Source organism: Lissotriton helveticus, chromosome 7, assembly GCF_964261635.1.
Source record: "Lissotriton helveticus chromosome 7, aLisHel1.1, whole genome shotgun sequence".
Taxonomy (NCBI): domain Eukaryota; kingdom Metazoa; phylum Chordata; class Amphibia; order Caudata; family Salamandridae; genus Lissotriton; species Lissotriton helveticus.
In genome coordinates, this window is record NC_136068.1 from 45,546,423 (window position 1) to 45,567,555 (window position 21,133).

The window sequence follows — 21,133 nt, forward strand, 5'->3', positions numbered from 1 at the left end:
TAAAAACATATAAAACACATATAAAACATTGGGGGCATATTAACAAGCAGGGTGTTAAAAATATCGCTGTTTTAGCGGCAGAAAACTGCCGCTAAAGCGACGATAACGGGCTTGATAATATGCCGTAGAGAATTCCCATAGATGCCCAGGTTCACACCAGAACCTGGGCTTCTTCTGGAATTCACAAGGCCATATTGTCAAGCCCATTATTGCCGCTTTAGCTGCAGTTTTTTGCAGCTACAACTGTGATAATTTTTAACACCCTGTTTGATAATATGCCCCAGAATGTACCATGTGGGTGCTCAAAACAAGAGCAAATGCATGTGGAACACACCCAACCTTATGGGTGCCTAGACCAAGAGCAAAATGGATGTGAAACACACCCAGCCCTGTTCCCTTATTGTGAAAGCCAATATCTAAAGGGCGAGGAAAAGCTTTACCTTGACTACTATGAGAATGGTGGATAATCCAATGACGGGGTGTCGGTTATGAGAGGTAAGTACACTGTAGAACGCACTGTGACCCCCGTAGTCCAGGTGTGGTAACAGTAACACAATTAAGAACTGTGGATGTTGCATGATGGGGCTCCCAAGTAAGGGCCCAGCATCAGTACCCGAATAACAAACGAATGAGGAATTGTAAGTGGAGACACATAACAGAAAGGAGAACAAAGTAAAGTAGAAAGAGACAAAAGACATTATGCCTCATGCGCCGTCTAATAATGCTAGCCAAAGGTCGCATAAAAGAGGAGAAACAATGGCTTGCTGAGGTAACAATAATGGTTTTACACCATGGGCGCATGCGTATGCCCTGAATAATTAAGCATACGATGACAACGTGCAGAGTAACTAGCGTGGGAGCGTGAGACGCTCTACCCTGCGCATTGCATAGCACTTAAAGTATGCGAGACTGTCAAAAGCAAATAATGCAAAAGAGAAGAATCTTAGGACCAAGGCACACATGAGGTTCGCTAAAATGCACCGTAAATAAATAAATAAATGTGTTTTTAATGAGTCAAAAAAAAGCCGCACATGATGTAAAGGGAGCATAAAAAAGTACCTCCATGGTGTGAGGTGCATGAGAGACCCACAAATAGGTAGACCGCATGTAAGGGAATTGCTAAGGTTATGCGGTACGTATATACGTTGAGAACTATGGAGTGAAACTCCAAATGGCTCTGCGGTGGTGAGAGGCATAAATGGTGTCCCTGGTGGGCGTTTAAGGTGGCAAGCGGGAAGAGTGCCGTGTGTAACCATGCCCATGAGTTACAAGGGCAAAATATGTCCCACTTCCAAGTAAAGCACCAATGTAAGAGATACATACAAAATAGAACACACTATGGCAAACAAGATTATCCCAAAGATTGACTCTACTGGTGATCCGTCTCACCGACAGGCTGCAAGTGTGTGTGACATGAACCAATGTAAGGATAGCTAAGCACATTGTGCTGAGCATGTTATAACAATTATGCCTCTGTCGCCGGGCTGTAAACATTTAGCATTAAAAAAGGCCCTCAAGCGATATGCGTGAATTTCAGACAAAGCGACCAAGAAGGCCGCTGATACCATACAATGTCAAAAAAATCCCCAGACGCGTGCAGTAAAAACTAGGCATTAAAGTAAATGAAATGAAATACAAACCCCTAACTGTTATGCAAGAACTTCATGGAAAGCGGCCGTGCGGGCCGCTGCTAACATAAATGTCAGTTACCTCAGACGCGTGCATAAAGCGTCCATTCCCCAGACCTGTAGGAGAAATAGTCGACCGCCCGAACAGGTCCAATTTAACTGGCGTGTGAGTGACGCCAGTGATCGCTCATGGCGCAGCGGAGCCGGTGGAGTGTGTGCGTATCCACATTCCACAGCATGCCCTGCGCCCCTGTGTCTGAGCCTGTCTCAGTGAATACACAGGCCCCGGGGTGGCGCGGCCCAGGAATGACTTGGAAGTCAGAGGGACTGTCCCAATGCGTGTGTGGAAGTCATCAACGCACCAAAATAAAACGCCCCTTGTGACAACCTAAAAGGTGTCGAAAAAACACCCTTCCTTCAGAAGAAATAATGCAAAGGTAGGATAAGAAATCTAATGACACGCCCATAATAACAACATTGATGGGTAGGGGGCAAAATAAACAATGAAGGGGTGGAGGGTGAGGACAGGGCAACATAGATAACATAAGTCAATTGGGCCCAGGAGAGTTGTAGGAAGGAGCAACAGGAGAAATGTATTAATTTCTCCTCATTGTTTTTCACTTTCTATGCGTGCTGCATTCTGCAGCACACTGAGTAAGAGGAAATCACCTCTGGTGATTGTTTATGTACAGGAATGTGTCCCTTCCTGCACATAAACAATCATTAAAACAATTACATTTTGCAAGTTCTGTTTGTGCTAATGCAGCAAACATAGAAGTTGTAAATGCCATTTCTGATTGTCCTGCACATACACAATCATCCTGTGACGCCGGCATCCTTGCGAGGGTGCCTGCGTCGGCGCATGGCAGCAGTTTGTGCGTCAGGGCAGGGGGAAGCACAGAGAAGCGACATACTGTTGTAAATATGTTGCATCCGTGTGCTTTGAGAGTGACTCAGTGCGGCGGCTGCAGTGAAGAGCGGGGCTGGGGGTGCGACTATTTTGTCCATCTGCGGCCCCCTCGCAGCAGCGCATTGCAGAGCAGGGGGATTCCACCGTAGCTACGCCACAGTTAGAGCGTGAGCTGGAAGAACAGTTTTGTAACTCTGCTCCACGATTGTCTCTTTTCCATATTACAACTCACTTTACTCTCATGTCCTAATTTGTTTTCAAACAGCCTCACCCAATCTACTCCACTAAATATGGCCTCATACTCGAGAGGCTCCTACTACAATGAACAATTTTTCTGTTAAATACTTAGGGTGACACTTTCAGATTTCTATTTATATCAGATGTTTTATGTCAATAATGTAAACTAGTAGTACTTTTAGTATACTGTCAGCTTTCTTACTCTTGTCTTATTGGCTTGTACCCTTGTTTCTTGAGATGGTTGCATAGAAGTGTACAATTTGATGATTCTAAACTTATGGTCTTTCACTGCTTCTCTTATTCCATTTCTTTAGACACAGATTCATCTTGTTGATGTAAAATGGCCTCCAAGATGCACATGGACGCACCCATCTGTCTCATCATCAACAATGCCGATTGCCAGTTGCAGGTGAACCCACGCGCCCTAGATATTCTCAAAGGCATTACCCAGCCTGTGGTGGTGGTGGCCATTGTTGGGCTCTTCCGCACCGGCAAGTCCTACCTCATGAACATACTTGCAGGACAGCAGAAAGGTGAGGTATCTACTGCATGTTGTTGTAAGCACCACAAATGAGCCCCAGGTCACATTTTTCTTGAGGTTCAGTGTCTTCGTCTCTTACACAAGCCTGCTGTGTGTTTTCCAGGATTTGCACTCGGATCCACCATCCAGTCTCAAACCAAAGGGATCTGGGTGTGGTGTGTTCCTCACCCACAGAAACCTGACCACACCTTGGTGCTGCTCGATACCGAGGGGCTGGGAGACGTGGAGAAGGTAAGATTGGGAGAATGTGACAAGAAGGTAGGGTTGTAGCCAGGCCTAGCTGTGTCGGTGCATACTGTCCTCTAGTTTGAGAGAAGTTATTGTTGTGTAGTTCCTATAAACCTATTTAGGATCTGCTCGTTTAGACAACATAGACTGTGGGATTGGTGTCCAGACTGATTACAGACACCCCCAGCGGGTAGGTTCGCCTGTATCAAACACAAGGAGATAATGGACAGAGCGCTGAAACTTTCCAGACACTCATCCCCAGTCACAGATCTGGGTTTAATCCATCACCGTTCTTTAGCCCACTCTGCCACCCCAGTTCAGAGACAGCTATATGCAAATCAGTGCCAAGCCATGTCTTCTCTGGACTGAAACAAGCATCCTGGAACCGGTTTCGGGCTAACAGCCCTCATCAGCCCGGCTAGCTTGAATCCAATGGCAAAGTGCGCAAGGGAACCACATTTGGGCATACTTTGCCAACTTAGGGCGAACAAAGCAAAAACAAGGAGATGATAGACAGAGCGCTGAAACTTTTCAGACACTCAGCCCCAGTAACAGATCTGGGTTGAATCCATCATCGTTCTTTAGCTCACTTCACCACCCCAGTTCAGACACAGTCATATGCAAATCAGTCTTGACCCTGTGCCTCATGGGAACAGTCCAGCCCGAACTGCTGTATTGTCCATGTTCAGGAACCTCAACGTCTCGCTTCAGTGTGTCAGCATGGAAGTCTTTCTCCTCTGCCTGCTTGGCAAAGATTTGATGTGTATATACCCAAAAGGTGCCCTCAGGTGATTCTACCTCGCCGTGTCATTTCGGCAGAGGACGGGGTATAATCATTTATGCTTACAAGTTGGCCATGCAAACTGCACCTACCAAACTCATAAAAATTGTTTGTCAATTTTCAAGGGTGATTCGAAGAATGACTCCTGGATCTTCGCCCTGGCTGTGTTGCTGAGCAGCATCTTCGTCTACAACAGCACGGGCACCATCAACCAGTACGCACTGGAGCAGCTGCAGTATCCTAATGTCTGTGCACGCTCTGGGGACCGGGCGAGGGAGGAAAGGGGCGAGAAACTGATGCCTTTCTGGGTTGGGTCAGTCATTGTAATCACTTTGTATCTGGTCCTCCACTCTAACCTCTTCTTTATAATGTCTACACACACTCCATCCTCTGTGTCTCTCCCATATTGTGTTAGATGTAATACCATTGTTACTCCTTCATCTGCTATAAGGCGGGCAATCTATTGCTCTCTGAAAGACTCCCTGAACTGACAGCATCCTTAGTAAAATAGAAAACTCATCTGGATCATACCCAAAATCAAAGTTTGTACACAATATTTTTGCATATGAAATTACCAGAACTGCAGAATCACTGTGGTGGTAGCAAGTGTATCATTTCATCAGCAAATCAGCGCACAGTAAAACTAAACATCCTAGGGCTAGATGTAGGTTAATCAGATTTACCGATTCATAAATACCGAATTTTACCGATTCGGTATTCATGAATCGGTAAATCTGATGTAGGTAATTATTCGGTACCGATTCCTATGGGCCTTGAAGCCCATAGGAATCAATGGCAAATACCGATTCGGTAATTACCGAATCGGTAAAAATACCGAATTGCCAAGGAGGACAGGGTGTCACTTTGACACCCTGTTGCACCCCTGTTTCTGGCTTGTGTGGCTTGTGTGGCTTGTGTGGCTTGTGTGCCATGTGACACACATACATGCCCTTAGGGCATGTATGTGTGTCACATGGCACAGGTGTACATGCACAGATGTGCATGTACACAGGAATTCGTTATTTACCATGCAATAGTATTACATGGTAAATAACGAATTCTTAGGGGCCCGTGGCACTGTTTACTGTGCCGCCTACATATTGATTTACAGAATCGGTAAATTTACCGATTCGGTATTTTACAGATTCTGTAAATTTACAGAATCAGTAAATTTACCGATTCTGTAAATCAAAGGCCCCCTACATTACAAAACCCAAATACCGGTCGGTAACGGCCGAAATCGGCCGTTACCGACCGGTATTTGGTCTCCTACATCTGGCCCCCTGTGCCTTAGCACCTAAACACTGTCCCACTACATGAATAATTATTCTTCCCCTTTTATACTAATGTCGCCCAGAGATGTTTGAACAAACTAAATACATAAACAACAGCATGGTATTTGAATGAATAGGGCACAGTGATCTAGCGGAAAGACAGTGAAGAAATAGTTGCAGTTCTGTGACTAAGCGGGGGAAAGTTCATCAAAGGCTGCAGGGACAATGACAGTGGAAACAAACAGATAATAATTTGCTTGACTTAGGGCTATAGAAACAACAATTAATGTGATGTGCATGAGTAGATCAGTGATAAGGGTGACTTCCATTTTGGACAAGATGGAGTTTAGGACGAAATGGAGGTCTAGTTAACAAGAATCCGAAAAACACACTTCTACATCTTATAGAGAATGTGTTTCAAAGACAACAGTGTTATATCAGTGTGTACATGTACAATTGAGTGCAAAGATATATTTTGCACATTTTTATTTATGCACAAAATTCAATAACACAACGCTGAAAAACATAACTCAGATCAGAAGCTACAGTTCGTTAATTCATTTGGGAAACAGCTTGAAGTTACTTCTCTCAGATACAAAGAAGTTTCCTCAGTGTCAAGATTCAAGTCCAGAAATCCCAGACCCCGTTCGTCTTATCTGAGATAATTGTCTGATTTAGGCATTCTTTCACCACAGGGTGTAACAGCTTTAAAGAAATTGTATTTTTTTTTAAAGGAAATGACTCTGCAAGTGACAGAAGAAGCCATAATAGGGAGGGATCCTAAGAGAGTGTTGTACTGCACAGGCTTTCATTCCTTCAGAACTTCCCAAACACGCTGGCCTGCTTTGGGTTCTATTCCTAAGATATCATGGGGCATATTATCAAGATACTGCGATAATTATCACAAACCGAGGCTAGCGCTTTTTTTAATTGCCACATATCGCTGAATTTTCTCGCCCTGTTAGCGGCGTATTAGCAACACGTTGCTCACAGGCGAAGTAAAATCCAGCGATAGCGGGAAAAACCAGCGATAGCAGGCTGATTCCTGCGATACAAAACCTGCGATATGTGTAATGCTTGGTGATACTCAAGTGTGGAAACAATCCATCTTCCACTGAAGAGATAGTTAAGTCACATTTTTAGCAGGTGTTAAAATCCCAGCGATAACCGCGGTTAGCGCGGCTTTTATTATCGCTTCGCGGGTCCGGCCCGCATTGATAATAGGGCGATGTTGTGTTTGCAGGGGATTTAATGAGGATTAGGAGAGGAACGCAAATCATTAGCGATATTGATCGCTGACATGCAAAGTAGCAAGGAAACACGTGCTAACACTCGTTAGCGTGTCCTTGTTAATTAAGCGATACAAAAATTGCCGCTTTTTCGGCGCTTTGTGCCAAAAAAAGCAGCCCCCATATAAGTTCAGACCAAGTAGACGTCTCACCTCAGTGCACTTCCGACATTAATTCTCCAACACTCTGACCTACTCTGTGACTGATCTGACAGACTTCATTCAAAGGAAGGCCAGAGTATTGAATAAACGTTTAGCACTCTTCTCTTAGAGTGAATCTGAAAACTATGGGCCCGATTTAGATATTGGCGGACGGGTTACTCCGTCACAACGTTCCCAGATATCCTGTCCGCCGAAGTCTAAATTCCAATTTTTCCTATAGGATTTAGATTTCAGTGGATGGGATATCAGTCACCTTTGCAACGGAGTAATCCATCCGCCAAGATCTAATTCAGGCTCTCTATTAATTAAAAAGCAGTGACCACGGAAAATCTAACAGAGGTCTCCCTAGAATCCTCCAGGCAAAGGAGCTCTCCAAGAAAAGAATCCTATGAGCATTTGCCAAGGAGAAGAGTTCATCAAAGGTAGAATGATGTACATATTTTTATCTAGAATAGAATGACATGTGCTTAAGTTGCAATTCTCCAGCAGGAAGGTGCAAGTATGAGATCATATGAAACAGAGATATTGAGAGGAACTGGGCTTCAATTGAATTTACACAATGCCCAAGCTTCTACAGGCAAAGCATTTTTTTAAATTCACATTTGCAGTGTCAAGTGTATTCCCTGTCTCTGCTGTGAGGCAGGGGCTTTTGATTAATACATTAGTAATGTCAAGAAATGATAGCTGCTGTAGGATGCATGATTAACCTAAACAAGATCATGTTTTCTCATTGGTGCTTTATGTTTGGCCCATGTGGTTCTTTTATGCCTTCCCACCAGTCTGACAGATTTTGCCTCTGAGCCCATAGACCTCATTTATGTGAAGATCAGGGGAAAGGCTTACCCTGATCTATTTCATTCTTTCATGTGTGTGTTGACACCCTTACCAACTCCGCATCCAGTTCACAGACCTCATTACATAGACAATTCCGACCTCTTTTCCCTTCTTTATTTCATACATTCCGTAGCACCATGACTAACATTGCGTCCAGGCACAGAGACCTCATTAAAATGAAGGCCAACCCGCTTCTTTACTGCAGCTCTCCATTGCTCCCCCCCCAGATAGGTTCACGCGATATATGGAAGACTCCGTACAGTCCTTAACACTGTGACCAGCTTTGTGTCTGAGCTCACAGACCTCATTAAAGTGAAGTCCACAGGTAGCTCAGTCCGAGCAGATGATGACTTTGAGGATGAGTGTCAATTTTCTCGTTTCTTCCCAAACTTCGTCTGGGTGGTGCGTGACTTCTCCTTGGAGCTGAAGATTGATGGGCGGGACGTGACGGAGAAGGAGTATTTGGAGAACTCTCTGGCGCTAAAGAAGGGTAAATCATTAATAAGGGTAACTCTTGTGGGATGAGGTAAGGGGAGAAATGAGAAAACATTGATTTGTTCAGGAGGGGACGGGGTTGTACCATGCCAACATATTTATGGCAACTTTGGGAGCTGTGAAAAGTGATGCTCCAACCATTTCTATTGTCCTGGTCTTAAACTTACTTTTACCCTTTGATTGACTTTCTGAGGCAATATCACCTATGTCTTGTACCTTTCAGCCAAGCCTGTGCCCCACACTTTCTGCAGAAACTTTTTTATCTTTGGTCAGACATGAATTTGGGCTCATACTTCCTACAGGAAAGGCCCCTGTACCACTGTTCTTTCATTTCTGTATTTTTGCCTTCAGATCTCCTCGAGCAACCATTAAACACAATCTTCCCTCGCTGACCTTTTCTCACACTAGTCTGCAAACCTTGCACCCACTGCAGCTCATTATTCACACTCCTTTTTTTTCATTCCTCCAGGCTTCAGTAAGAGAGTGGTGGACTATAACTTTACCCGTGAATGCATACGGCACTTCTTCCCTTCTCGAAATTGCTTCGTCTTTGTCCGCCCAGTGTCTGGGAAGGACATTAATGACATGGAGTCTCTTCCAGAGAGTGCGCTGGATCCACAGTTCGTTCAGCAGACGCGCAAGTTCTGCGACTTTGTCTTTCAGACGGCGGAGGTGAAGAGGGTGAAAGGCGGTTATCAACTCACCGGAAGAAGTAGGTTAACAAAAGCAGGAAAAGCACATAATCAAATACAGTTGATTAATGAAACAGACCTGCTCATTGATGCTACCTTGAAGCCTAATTTAGACTCGGCGGACGGGTTACTCCATCACAACGGTGACTGATATCCTGTCTGCCAAAATCTAAATCCCATAGGGATTTAGATTTGGGAGGACGGGATATCCGTCAACGTTCTGATGGAATAACCTGTCTGCTGAGTTCTAAATCAAGCCCATTGTCTTGGTTTGTATCTTCATTGAACTTTGTTTGGTTTGTAAGGTGAGCCATTGTCAGTGATTAGGTCCTAAGTAGTAAGGCAGTCCTCTGATAACAGCAGTAGATGAGGTCTATGCTACCAAAGAACCCGCTGTTTGAGTCTGCCAATCTTGTTTCTCTTTTTAGCGTTCAGCTCCTTGGTCGAGAGCTATGTGGAGACCATCCTCAGCGGGGCGGTTCCGTGCCTGGAGAACGCCGTCCTTTCGCTGGCCACTATTGAGAACGAGGCGGCCGTCAAAGAAGCAGTGGGGCACTACGCTTCCCAGATGCAACAGCTGGTGGAATTCCCAGCAGACATCCGCGAGCTCTCATATCTGCATTGGAAGTGCGAATCCGAAGCCCTCCAGATCTACATGAAACGCTCCTTCAAAGATGAGGACAGGCAGTACCAGAAGCAGTTCATGGTAAAATTCTCAGCCAATACCTAGTGCGGGTTCATGCATCTTATGCCTCTTTAAGCGATGATGGGTCTGTTTCAAAAATCTCAAGTATCAATCCTGAAAAGAGAAGCAAGGATAATTCTGTGAAACAGTATAGAGCCTTAAATGGGTATCAAAAAACTGGTAGAAGTTTTAAACAACTAATTACAGCATAATGTAATAATTATACCTTGAAATTGTGCCAACCCCACCAAGGAATGAACATGAGTAGAAACTACAGGAGGTTTTGTAAATGTTCCTTGAAGGAGGCTGTTTGTGAACAGATGGTAGTTCAGTGTCCCCTTCTTATTTTTCAGTATGTCCCTTACATATTTTTTTTATTTGTTTATTGAGGTAATTAGTAAGCGTGGCATAAATGTGGAGTATCAGAGCTCGGTACAGAGACCAAATGTGTGACAAAAACAAGGAACATTAAAAAACCATGTTAAAGAACGCCAACTTAGTTGATATATTTTTGTAGAGGGGGAGATGCAGGATGGAAGAGGAACTTAAAATCAGGTCAATACATTTTTATCAATTCTGTTTATTTATTTTAACACCGACTTCTACAGAAGTAATTCTAGAGCCATGAAACCGCTTGGTGTAGACGCGCTTTATAAATAATTTTAACATAACATAACAATTCTAGATAAATGATAAAAAGAATTTGTAGGTTAAATATGTCATATTACAAATTAGGTATTCTTGTCTCTTAATGAGAGGCAGCAATCAAACCCAATAGTGGAGGTATATTAATTGAAGCTTAAGTTTGAGAGATACAAAGCAGTTGGATTCCAAGTGTGCTCTACCAGATTCAGCGGGTGCATTCTTTTTATACTGTTTGAACTACAATGACATATATGGAAATAGCTGAGTCAGACATGTGTGCACCTAATAGGTTAAGTGAAGCTTAAGCCAAACACTAACAGGCATCTTATCAAAGTGAAGACACAACATGGAGAAAAGTTGCTCAAAATCACATTGATGCTCACACACCCATTATAAACAGTAATCCTTTTAGATCTATATAAATATAAAGCTCCTCCCAAACTATTTGATTGTAGTTTTCTGCAAATAAAGCTCAATTGAAGGAACTCAGATGCTGCTGTGTCAAAAAGCTACAAACAAGCAAAGCATGCAGAATATGTTGAGGTTCTTATTTTATATAACCGGGCTGGTCCTTATGTCCACAATCCCTCTACAATCCATAATTCGCATCCAGAGAGAATCCACCTGTCTAAGCAAACATTGATCATCCATATAAAATTGCAGCTGCTTTGGCTGTGTGGCTGAGGCTTCTGGGGTTGTCTGGATACCTCTTAGCATGAGACAGTACAGGTTGCTCTGGTCCACACTGACTCCAGAAGGAGAGGTGTCTGGCCTGTCATCCTTAGTATGGCTTCCAGAGTTACCTCACCGCGCAACTCCTCTTCACCGCTTTGCTTGTTAGTCAAGCAGGCATTTCTCCTCCTTGTTAGCAAAAGTTGGAAAGTGTTTATATGAGTCCATGTTAAAACAGCCAAGAAAAAAAAGGAATTCCTAACTAAATTAACTTAAACTTTAAGGCAGCAGGTACAAAAATAGCTTTTTTTTTTTAATTGCTTCAATATAAAGCAACAAACTACTAAACAATAGGGTACATCCTAGCCTTCATGTAAGGATTAAATATGACTGACTAATAATGGCAGAGACGTGTAGAACTTCTGTACAATATTATGACTAGCAATATAGAAATCACATATGCAATTAAAAAGGATGGACAGCTCATACCTTATTAATGAATAACAATTATTAATCTGGTTTATCCATATTGTGAATTCTCAAAGACCCCCCTAATCCTGAATTTTTGTTTTATGCTGGTATTTGTTTCTTAAATGAAATAAACAACTATGGTCCACCTCTAAAACAGGCAATTCCTTTATCTTCTTTCCACCAGCACATCTGTAAGGGTGATATAGGACTGAGGCAGCGTAATAAAGACCTGCTATGTAGATGTTGGCACACTTAGGCACTCATGCACATTCCCCAAGTACAATCTTTAAAAACTGAAGTTGCTAAAACAATGGCTACTTTCTAAAAGTCCAGAATTGTTAAAAAGTCCCAGTGTTAATTTCAGATTTTTCTAATTCTAGTTTTTTTTAGTATCATATGTTATTTGTCTAGCACATTATAACTGGTGAACACTTCTGCTTCTATTGTATTTACAGATGATTTTATCAGTAGACAGTTGTCTGACATGGCTTTATTTGCATTTTCCAGTGTGAAGTAACAGATCACTATGTTAAACTAACAGTGAAGAATGAAGAGATCTCCTTAGAAAAATTCCGCTCCTTGCTCCGGGATCTCTCGGTCACCCTTGAGACCAACCTGAGAGATGGTGCTTACGCCCAGCCTGGTGGGTACGAGGTCTACATCCGTGACCGAGACCAGGTGGTGATGAAGTTCCAAGCCAGCCCCAACAAGGGTGGGATGGTGAGTCAAGCCATGGAGAAGGGACCCTGTTTTCTTAAGAAAGAGTCCAGAGAGACCAGTAGCTTTGTCTACACCTGAAGATAGATTTTAGTGGAAAGGGAACTGAAGGACTTAGATTGTAGAGAGCCAAAACTAGCCGGTGATCATCGATAACCTAATGTCTGCCTTTTACTATCCTTTTACTCTGAAATCCTTGGAAGGTGGCATGGGTGGAGGCGAGCATTGATGAACTAATGTCTGCTTGTTACTATGGCAACCCTTGGAGGGTGGTAAGGGTTAAAGTGAGTATACATGAACTAATGTATGCTTGTTACTATGGCACCCCTTGGAGGGTGGTAAGGGTTAATGTGAGCATAAATTAACTAATGTCTGCTTGTTACTATGGCAACCCTTGGAGGGTGGTAAGGGTTAAAGTGAGTATACATGAACTAATGTATGCTTGTTACTATGGCACCCCTTGGAGGGTGGTAAGGGTTAATGTGAGCATAAATTAACTAATGTCTGCTTGTTACTATGGCAACCCTTGGAGGGTGGTAAGGGTTAAAGTGAGCATAAATTAACTATTGTATGCTTGCTACTATGGCACCCCTTGGAGGGTGGTATGGGTTAAAGTGAGCATAAATGAACTAATGTCTGCTTGTTACTATGGCACCCCTTGGAGGGTGGTAAGGGTTAATGTGAGCATACATTAACTATTGTATGCTTGTTACTATGGCAACCCTTGGAGTGTGGTATGGGTTAAAGTGAGCATAAATGAATTAATGTCTGCTTGTTACTATGGCACCCCTTGGAGTGTGGTATGGGTTAAAGTGAGCATAAATGAACTAATGTATGCTTGCTACTATGGCAACCCTTGGAGGGCGGTATGGGTTAAAGTGAGCATAAATGAACTAATGTATGCTTGTTACTATGGCACCCCTTGGAGGGTGGTACGGGTTAATGTGAGCATAAATGAACTAATGTATGCTTGTTACTATGGCAACCCTTGGAGGGTGGTATGGGTTAACGTGAGCATACATGAACTAATGTATGCTTGTTACTATGGCAGCCCTTGGAGGGTGGTATGGGTTAAAGTGAGCATATATGAACTAATGTCTGCTTGTTACTATGGCACCCCTTGGAGGGTGGTAAGGGTTAAAGTGAGCATAAAGGAACTAATGTATGCTTGTTACTATGGCACCCCTTGGAGTGTGGTATGAGTTAAAGTGAGCATAAATGAACTAATGTCTGCTTGTTACTATGGCACCCCTTGGAGGGTGGTAAGGGTTAATGTGAGCATAAATTAACTATTGTATGCTTGTTACTATGGCAACCCTTGGAGTGTGGTATGGGTTAAAGTGAGCATAAATGAATTAATGTCTGCTTGTTACTATGGCACCCCTTGGAGGGTGGTAAGGGTTAATGTGAGCATAAATGAACTAATGTATGCTTGCTACTATGGCACCCCTTGGAGGGTGGTAAGGGTTAAAGTGAGCATAAATGAACTAATGTATGCTTGTTACTATGGCACCCCTTGGAGGGTGGTACGGGTTAATGTGAGCATAAATGAACTAATGTATGCTTGTTACTATGGCAACCCTTGGAGGGTGGTATGGGTTAACGTGAGCATACATGAACTAATGTATGCTTGTTACTATGGCAGCCCTTGGAGGGTGGTATGGGTTAAAGTGAGCATATATGAACTAATGTCTGCTTGTTACTATGGCACCCCTTGGAGGGTGGTAAGGGTTAAAGTGAGCATAAAGGAACTAATGTATGCTTGTTACTATGGCACCCCTTGGAGGGTGGTATGGGTTAACGTGAGCATACATGAACTAATGTATGCTTGCTACTATGGCACCCCTTGGAGGGTGGTATGGGTTAAAGTGAGCATAAATGAACTAATGTCTGCTTGTTACTATGGCACCCCTTGGAGGGTGGTAAGTCTTAAAGTGAGCATAAATGAACTAATGTCTGCTTGTTACTATGGCACCCCTTGGAGGGTGGTAAGGCTTAAAGTGAGCATAAATGAACTAATGTCTGCTTGTTACTATGGCACCCCTTGGAGGGTGGTAAGGGTTAATGTGAGCATAAATGAACTAATGTCTGCTTGTTACTATGGCAACCCTTGGAGGGTGGTATGGGTTAACGTGAGCATAAATGAACTAATGTATGCTTGTTACTATGGCAACCCTTGGAGGGTGGTATGGGTTAAAGTGAGCATAAATGAACTAATGTATGCTTGTTACTATGGCACCCCTTGGAGGGTGGTAAGGGTTAAAGTGAGCATAAATGAACTAATGTCTGCTTGCTACTATGGCACCCCTTGGAGGGTGGTAAGGGTTAATGTGAGCATAAATTAACTAATGTATGCTTGTTACTATGGCAACCCTTGGAGGGTGGTATGGATTAAAGTGAGCATAAATTAACTAATGTATGCTTGTTACTATGACAACCCTTGGAGTGTGGTATGGGTTAAAGTGAGCATAAATGAATTAATGTCTGCTTGTTACTATGGTACCCCTTGGAGGGTGGTATGGGTTAAAGTGAGCATACATGAACTAATGTATGCTTGTTACTATTACACCCCTTGGAGGGTGGTATGGGTTAAAGTGAGCATAAATTAACTAATGTCTGCATATTACTATGGTACCCCTAGGAGGGTGGCGGCGAACATCAATGAACTAATGTTTGCTTCTTACTATGCACCTATAAGGGGGTGGCATGGGTGGAAACGAGCATTGGTGCACTAATGTCCACTTTTCACTATGCAGCCCTAGAGGGTTGGAGTGGGCAGAAGTTAGCATCAATAAACTGATGTCTGCCTTGACTATGGTACCACTAGGAGGATGGCATGGGTGGAGGTGAGCATCAATGAACTAATGTCTACTAGTTACTAAAGCACCCCTAGGAAGGTGACATGGGTGTAGGCAAGCATCAATAAACTGATGTCTGCCTTGACTATGGGACCACTTGGAGGATGGCATGGGTGGAGGCGAGCATCAATGAACTAATGTCTACTTGTTACTATAGCACCCCTAGGAAGGTGACATGGGTGGAGGCGAGCATCAATGAACTGATGTCTGCATTGTACTATGGTACCACTAGGAGGGTGGTATGGGTGGAGGCGAGCATCAATGAACTGATGTCTGCATTGTACTATGGTACCACTAGGAGGGTGGCATGGGTGGAGGCGAGCATCAATGAACTGATATCTTCTTGTTACTATGGTTTCCCTAGGAGGGTGGCATGGGTGGAGGCGAGCATCAATGAACTGATGTCTGCTTGTTACTATGGTTTCCCTAGGAGGGTGGCATGGGTGGAAGCGAGCATCAGTGAACTAATGTCCCCTAGTTACTATGGAACCCCTAGGAGGGTGGCAAGGGTTAAGCGAGCATCAATTAATTAATGTCTGCTTCTTACTGTGCACTTGTAGGGGGATTAGAAGGATGGAATGGGCAGAAGTGAGCATCAATGAATTGATGTCTGCCTTGTACTATGGTACCACTAGGAGGATGGCATGGTTGGAGGTGAGCATCAATGAACTAATATCTGCTTGTTACTATTGTACCCCAAGGAGAGTGGCATGGTTGGAGGCAAGCATCAATGAACTGATGTCTGCCTTGACTATGGTACCACTAGGAGGATGGCATGGTTGGAGGTTAGCATCAATAAACTAATAACTGCTTGTTACTATTGTACCCCTAGGAGAGTGGCATGGTTGGAGGCAAGCTCCAATGAACTGATGTCTGCTTTTTACTATGGTGCCCCTAGGAGGGTGGCATGGGTGGAAGCGAGCATCAGTGAACTTTTGTCCGCTAGTAACCCTCTGCCTTCTTCACAAATTTTCCTTTTATTTTACTTCGATGGAAAAAATCATGTAGTGAATGGGTTTTGTTCTAGTCTATTTTAGTCTTTTCATGAGGGTTCGTCGGATATCCCTCCTTGGCTTCACTGCTGACATAGTTCTCCCCTTCAATTTTCACACTGAACAACTTAGGGGCTCATTAGGATTGCGTCCGTCCGCCACCCTAGAGGAGGAGGGACCGTCTGCAGAGGCCGCGGCGGTCCCTCCAGTGCAATTAGGATGTGACCGCCAGGGTGGCGGTCACATCCTCTATCTTTAACATTGCGGCGGGTGCAGCTTCAAGCTGCACCCGCCGCAATGTTAAAAATGCATGCACCGCATTTGCGTGCACAAAGCTTGTTCACGCAAATGCAGGGGGGTACCATAGGTACCCCCCATGTGCACCCCCACCCCCCCTTCACCCAGGGGGCCCGCAATGGGCCCCCGAAGTGAAGGTCCGTGTGCTTTTCCACGGCGGAAAAGCCGCCGCGGAAAAGCATACATTTTACACCATCCTAATATGGCTGGCGGGGGGTTTAATTAAATTAATTTTTTTTTAAAAAGCGGCCGTGCTGCTTAAAACAAGCATTTGAAATGCAATCGGTCTCGCATTTGCGAGAGTTAGAGCTATTAGTGTTGTAAATGACAATGTCTTTTACCCATGTGTTTTGGTTTGGAGTGGATGCATGTGGTTTGGAGTGGAATTATGTGGGTTGAATTGGAATTGTTAGTAGTTGAGTGTGTGGGGTGGAATTGTGTGGTTTGTAGAGGAATTGTGTGGCATGGTGAATGGATGGGGTGAGAGCTGCATAAAATAGATAGAAAGGAAGATAGAGAGGGATAGGTAGTTTGTGAACGAAGAGGTGAATGAACTTCAGACAGAGGTGAAGAAACAGTGTGTGAGAAAGAGAAAAAATGGGTGAGCAGGCCACTCACGTATAAAGAGAGTGCACTTGTATATGCAGAGTACAACCAAAGAAGAGGAGTACGTGGGTTTGAGGGGCAGCCATTTTGAAAAGGCACAGGAAACTGTCTGAATACACTAAGTGAGCTAAATTGAGACAGTCGGGAAGAGTGCATGAGCTAGAGGTGTGAGAGAGAGAGAGCGGGATGAATGGGAGAGGCACCGGGGTTAGAGGTGAACCAGTTCATAGCTCTTGGTACAGGAAGGTAGCATGTGTGAGCAGGCAGTATAGAGAGGAGAAAGGAAGTATGAGAGAGGGATGAGAGGGGGCAGTGGAGTTGCGAGACAAGAGGAGGGAGGGTGAGGGAGTGTTGGGAGGGGCAGTGGGTGTGTGGAGGAGAGATGACAGGGTTGGTGGAAGTGCGATGTAGAGATGGGTTTTGAATTTTGTGGTGTGGGATTGTGCGGTGTGAAGTTGTGTAGAGGAAATATGTAGCATAGTGTGTTGTGGAATTATGTGAGCAGTAATTAAATGGTATTAACTGTAGTGGAATTATGTAGAGTGACATTGTGTGTTATGGAGTTAATTATGTGGAATGATATTTTGGAGTGGCATGCTGTGGATTTGAATCATGTGATGTGCTGTTGCATTTTGTGTCATTTTGCTGAAGTCTGTGGTGTGTATTGGAGGTGTAATGTGAAATTGTGTTGTGTAGTTAAAATATGTAATTCAAATTGAGGGTGTATGTTTGTACCCCTTAATAATTATTTAATTTCTGGAATAATAATTTCCAAGAGTCATGTCTCATTAGATAGAGATTGCCATTTCTTTGTTGTTTATTTTGACAGTGAAAATGTATGCGAAAAACAACAACAGCCGACACGTTTCGCCCAGTGGCCGGTTGGATGAGGGCTTTTTCTCTGCAACATATTGAAGAATCGGTAATGAAAAATAATTAGTCAAAGTACCATAGTCTCTGCGGCCCAGAATCAAAGTGACCGCAGAGACTACTTTACTTTGACTAATTATTTTTAATGACCGATTCTTCGATTGGGCGAAGCACTTGTCGGCTGTTGTTATTTTTCGCATACATTATCACTGTCAAAAGAAGATACAACAGGTCTCAAAAACAACTCGACCTAAAAACACAAGCGGTTTAAGCTGAAGCAGCTCGTGTCCGGCCTGCAGTAAGAGAAAATCAATAAAGTAAATAGTGCTTACAGACTAAATGATAGGTCTTGTATAACAACCAGAGTAAAAGGGCCAGTAGCCATGGGAGGTTACAAATGAAGACAAGGCCGTACTAAGGCGGGACTAACAAGTCTATTAACGAATCGGAAGGCAGCATTTACGAAAGACAATGACACAAGCAAATGAAAAATATGGGCGGAGAGTGGGGGCGGCATCTCTCCCATACTCTACTACAGCAGTCTCGCAGAGAGAGCAGCGCATGCGCGCTGCCGATAGGATCGACCTAAACAGTATCACGCAATGCCACCTTTCAACTGATTCATTATAACTTCCTACGTAGAATGTATCGATCCCCCATAGGACTCAAGTGAATGACCCCAACCAGAGTGGATTATTGTTCGCGATGCGGTGCAGGTTGTGCAGGTTTTCTTCATTTAGCATGAGATTGCAGTGGAATTGCAGTGCGGTGCAGACTTACTGGACACCAGTGGTGGTTGAGCTGCAGAGGGTAACACATGCCATGCATGCTTTTGCATAGTGGGTGTTATTCCAAAACGTAAGGGGACAAAGATAGCGTACAAATTTGTTCAACTCACGATTGTACTGGCTGGGCACAGGGTAGCGATCACATGGATGGGGAAACGTAACCTGGAACTGACATACTGACATAACGATGTGGCATAATGGACATTAGCTGGAGAAATCAATATGAGATTAAGTAGGCAGGATGAACAGGTGAACCTGGTGAGACCTGTGTGACTGATTATTGGACCCAGAAACCACTACTAGCACAGAGGCTACAAGATGGGAACACTTTGGAAACCGACGAAGCACCAGGCACTGGTAATTATCAGGATGCCGCCCCCTGCATGTCTATGGTAGACAAACTCTACATAAGAAGATGGGTGGTATAATGGTGGTAGTTATGGCCAAAGGGTTCTTTGTATTCCAGGTATTAATTATCTGTTTTGAAAATACGTACTCTTTAACAAGGGTTGTGGAAAATGATGATGTCTTCGATTACAAATCGACTGCTGTGATGTTATATATGTAAATTGCAAAAATAAAGTTTTTAAAAAGAGCTGCTACTTCGGACATCCACTCTCCAGTCTGACAGACCATGTGTTGCATCCTTTTATATCAATAGCTTGTGGAATAGAACCCTCCACACCATCTGCCCCACTGTCATCAGAATGTGAAGTAGCATAACATTGATTTAGGCTTGAGGCAACATCTAGGGCACCCCATGGCACTTGACTAGTGAAGAAGCAGTGAAGTCATAGGTCTTCTTTTGTAAGCTTAAATACTTGTTCGAGGCATGTGGGCTGCTGAATTCATATCTGTGCATAGATCGCCGCCTAGTGTTGGGTCCGGATGATTGCACCTTGTTGTCCTGGAAGAGTCTTCGAAGTATCATGAGATAGGTGACTCCTCCCCTGGACAATAGTGCGCATGAGCATCTTCTCCATCTTCAGATTGTTTTTTTCCGCCATTGGGTTCGGATGTTTTTCCTACACTCCAACTTCGGCATCGAAACTAAACTTTTCTAAAGGCCAAAAGGCCTTCGACTTCGACGGTATTGTTCTCGCTCGGTACTTCTTGGCTCGATCAAGCTTTCCATCTCGACTCGGTCATCGACGCGGGCCGTTGGGCCTTTTCGACGCCACGTGGGCCTGCTGTCGATGGAAAGGAGCCGGTTCAAAAGATGCCAACAATGCCACTCCAAGTTCCCGCATACTGACAGACACACAGTATGCAACAAGTGCCTATCACCAGACCACAAGGAAGAAACCTGCCCAGCCTGTGCCCAATTCCGTTAGAAGAACACGATCCGGATTCGACGGGCCGCTAGGCAAGAGATGCAGCGACAGGCACCGGAACCAGACAACATCTTCGAGGATGAACAGGAACTTCCAGAAGGAGAAGATTTGGATCTAGAGATCGTCACCGTCGAGGACCACTCGGACTCCGATGACGAAATCCCACCGGGGCAAATCGTGAGTACATTGCCCCCGACACCAATTACCCCGTTACAGAAGGCTCCGATCGAGGCATCGCCTAAAGGCCTTAGCCAAGATCCAAAATATCATTCAGCAGCCCCGCCGTCCGGCTCGGCTCCGAAACCAAAGACTAAGCCTTCAGACCCCCCAGGTCCAAGTAACGTTATCCCTAAAAAGGTTCTGGAACCCAAAAAGGTCGTCGACCCGAAGGGCGTCGAACCGAAGAAGGCCGTACCGCCTAAGGGCATCGACCCAAAGATGGCCGTGGAGCCAAAAAGCGCGGAACCAAAGAAGGCCGTCGAGCCAAAGAAGGCCGCCGATTCGAAGGGCGCCGACCCGAAGCAGGCCGTCGACCCAAAGAAGGCCTCTGCGCCAAAAGTCGTCGGACCGAAGAAGGTCGCCGACACAGAGGGCGTCGTACCGAAGCCTGTGGCCCAACCGAAGAAGGTTATCGAGCCAAACGAAGGCCCCGCCTTACAGACAAGTGCTCCTAAACAAATCGGTCGATCCGAGAAAAACCGCCGACTCGACTAAAGACAGTACACCTAAAAAACCTGTTGAGCACAGAAAGCGCATCGAACCTAAAGATCCGGTCGATCGCAAGCACTTGTCGACCCGGACAAACAAACCGAGCCGAGGAAGAGCAATAAGGCACCGAAAGTCGTCGAACCAAAAAAGGTTGTCGACCCAAAGGCAACGGTCGATCCAAAAAAGACGGAGCCAAAAAAGTCGAAGACACAGCCACGGACAGTGGAAGAAGAACTCTTCCATCCAGAGCCATCAGAGGGTCAGGCAAAGATATATATCAACCCTGACACTGGTAAAGTCACAATCCTACACAGGAAAAAGAGGCCATTGGACACGGACTCTCATTCCCCCATTCCTCTAAAGAAAAAGGACTTTGGGACTTCTCCCTCTAGACCCTTCATTCCTTTCTATCCCACTATG

The 21,133-nt window shown here is 44.4% G+C and overlaps 1 protein-coding gene across 6 annotated transcripts in view; it reads left to right on the forward strand.

The window, feature by feature from the left end:
* The window catches only part of LOC144767988 (guanylate-binding protein 3-like), a 232,613-nt gene that overhangs the window by 127,521 nt on the left and 83,959 nt on the right, over positions 1-21,133 (forward strand). For all 6 annotated transcript variants that reach the window (XR_013598404.1, XR_013598405.1, XR_013598406.1 and 3 more), the window contains 7 exons: positions 3,096-3,308; positions 3,420-3,547; positions 4,451-4,560; positions 8,165-8,373; positions 8,848-9,090; positions 9,499-9,776; positions 12,051-12,263. Coding sequence is in view for 3 of the 6 variants with exons in the window: in XM_078651367.1 (XP_078507493.1) it covers positions 3,116-3,308; positions 3,420-3,547; positions 4,451-4,560; positions 8,165-8,373; positions 8,848-9,090; positions 9,499-9,776; positions 12,051-12,263 (1,374 nt within the window). In the remaining 3 variants the exon portion in view is untranslated. The remainder of the gene's footprint in view (positions 1-3,095; positions 3,309-3,419; positions 3,548-4,450; positions 4,561-8,164; positions 8,374-8,847; positions 9,091-9,498; positions 9,777-12,050; positions 12,264-21,133) is intronic.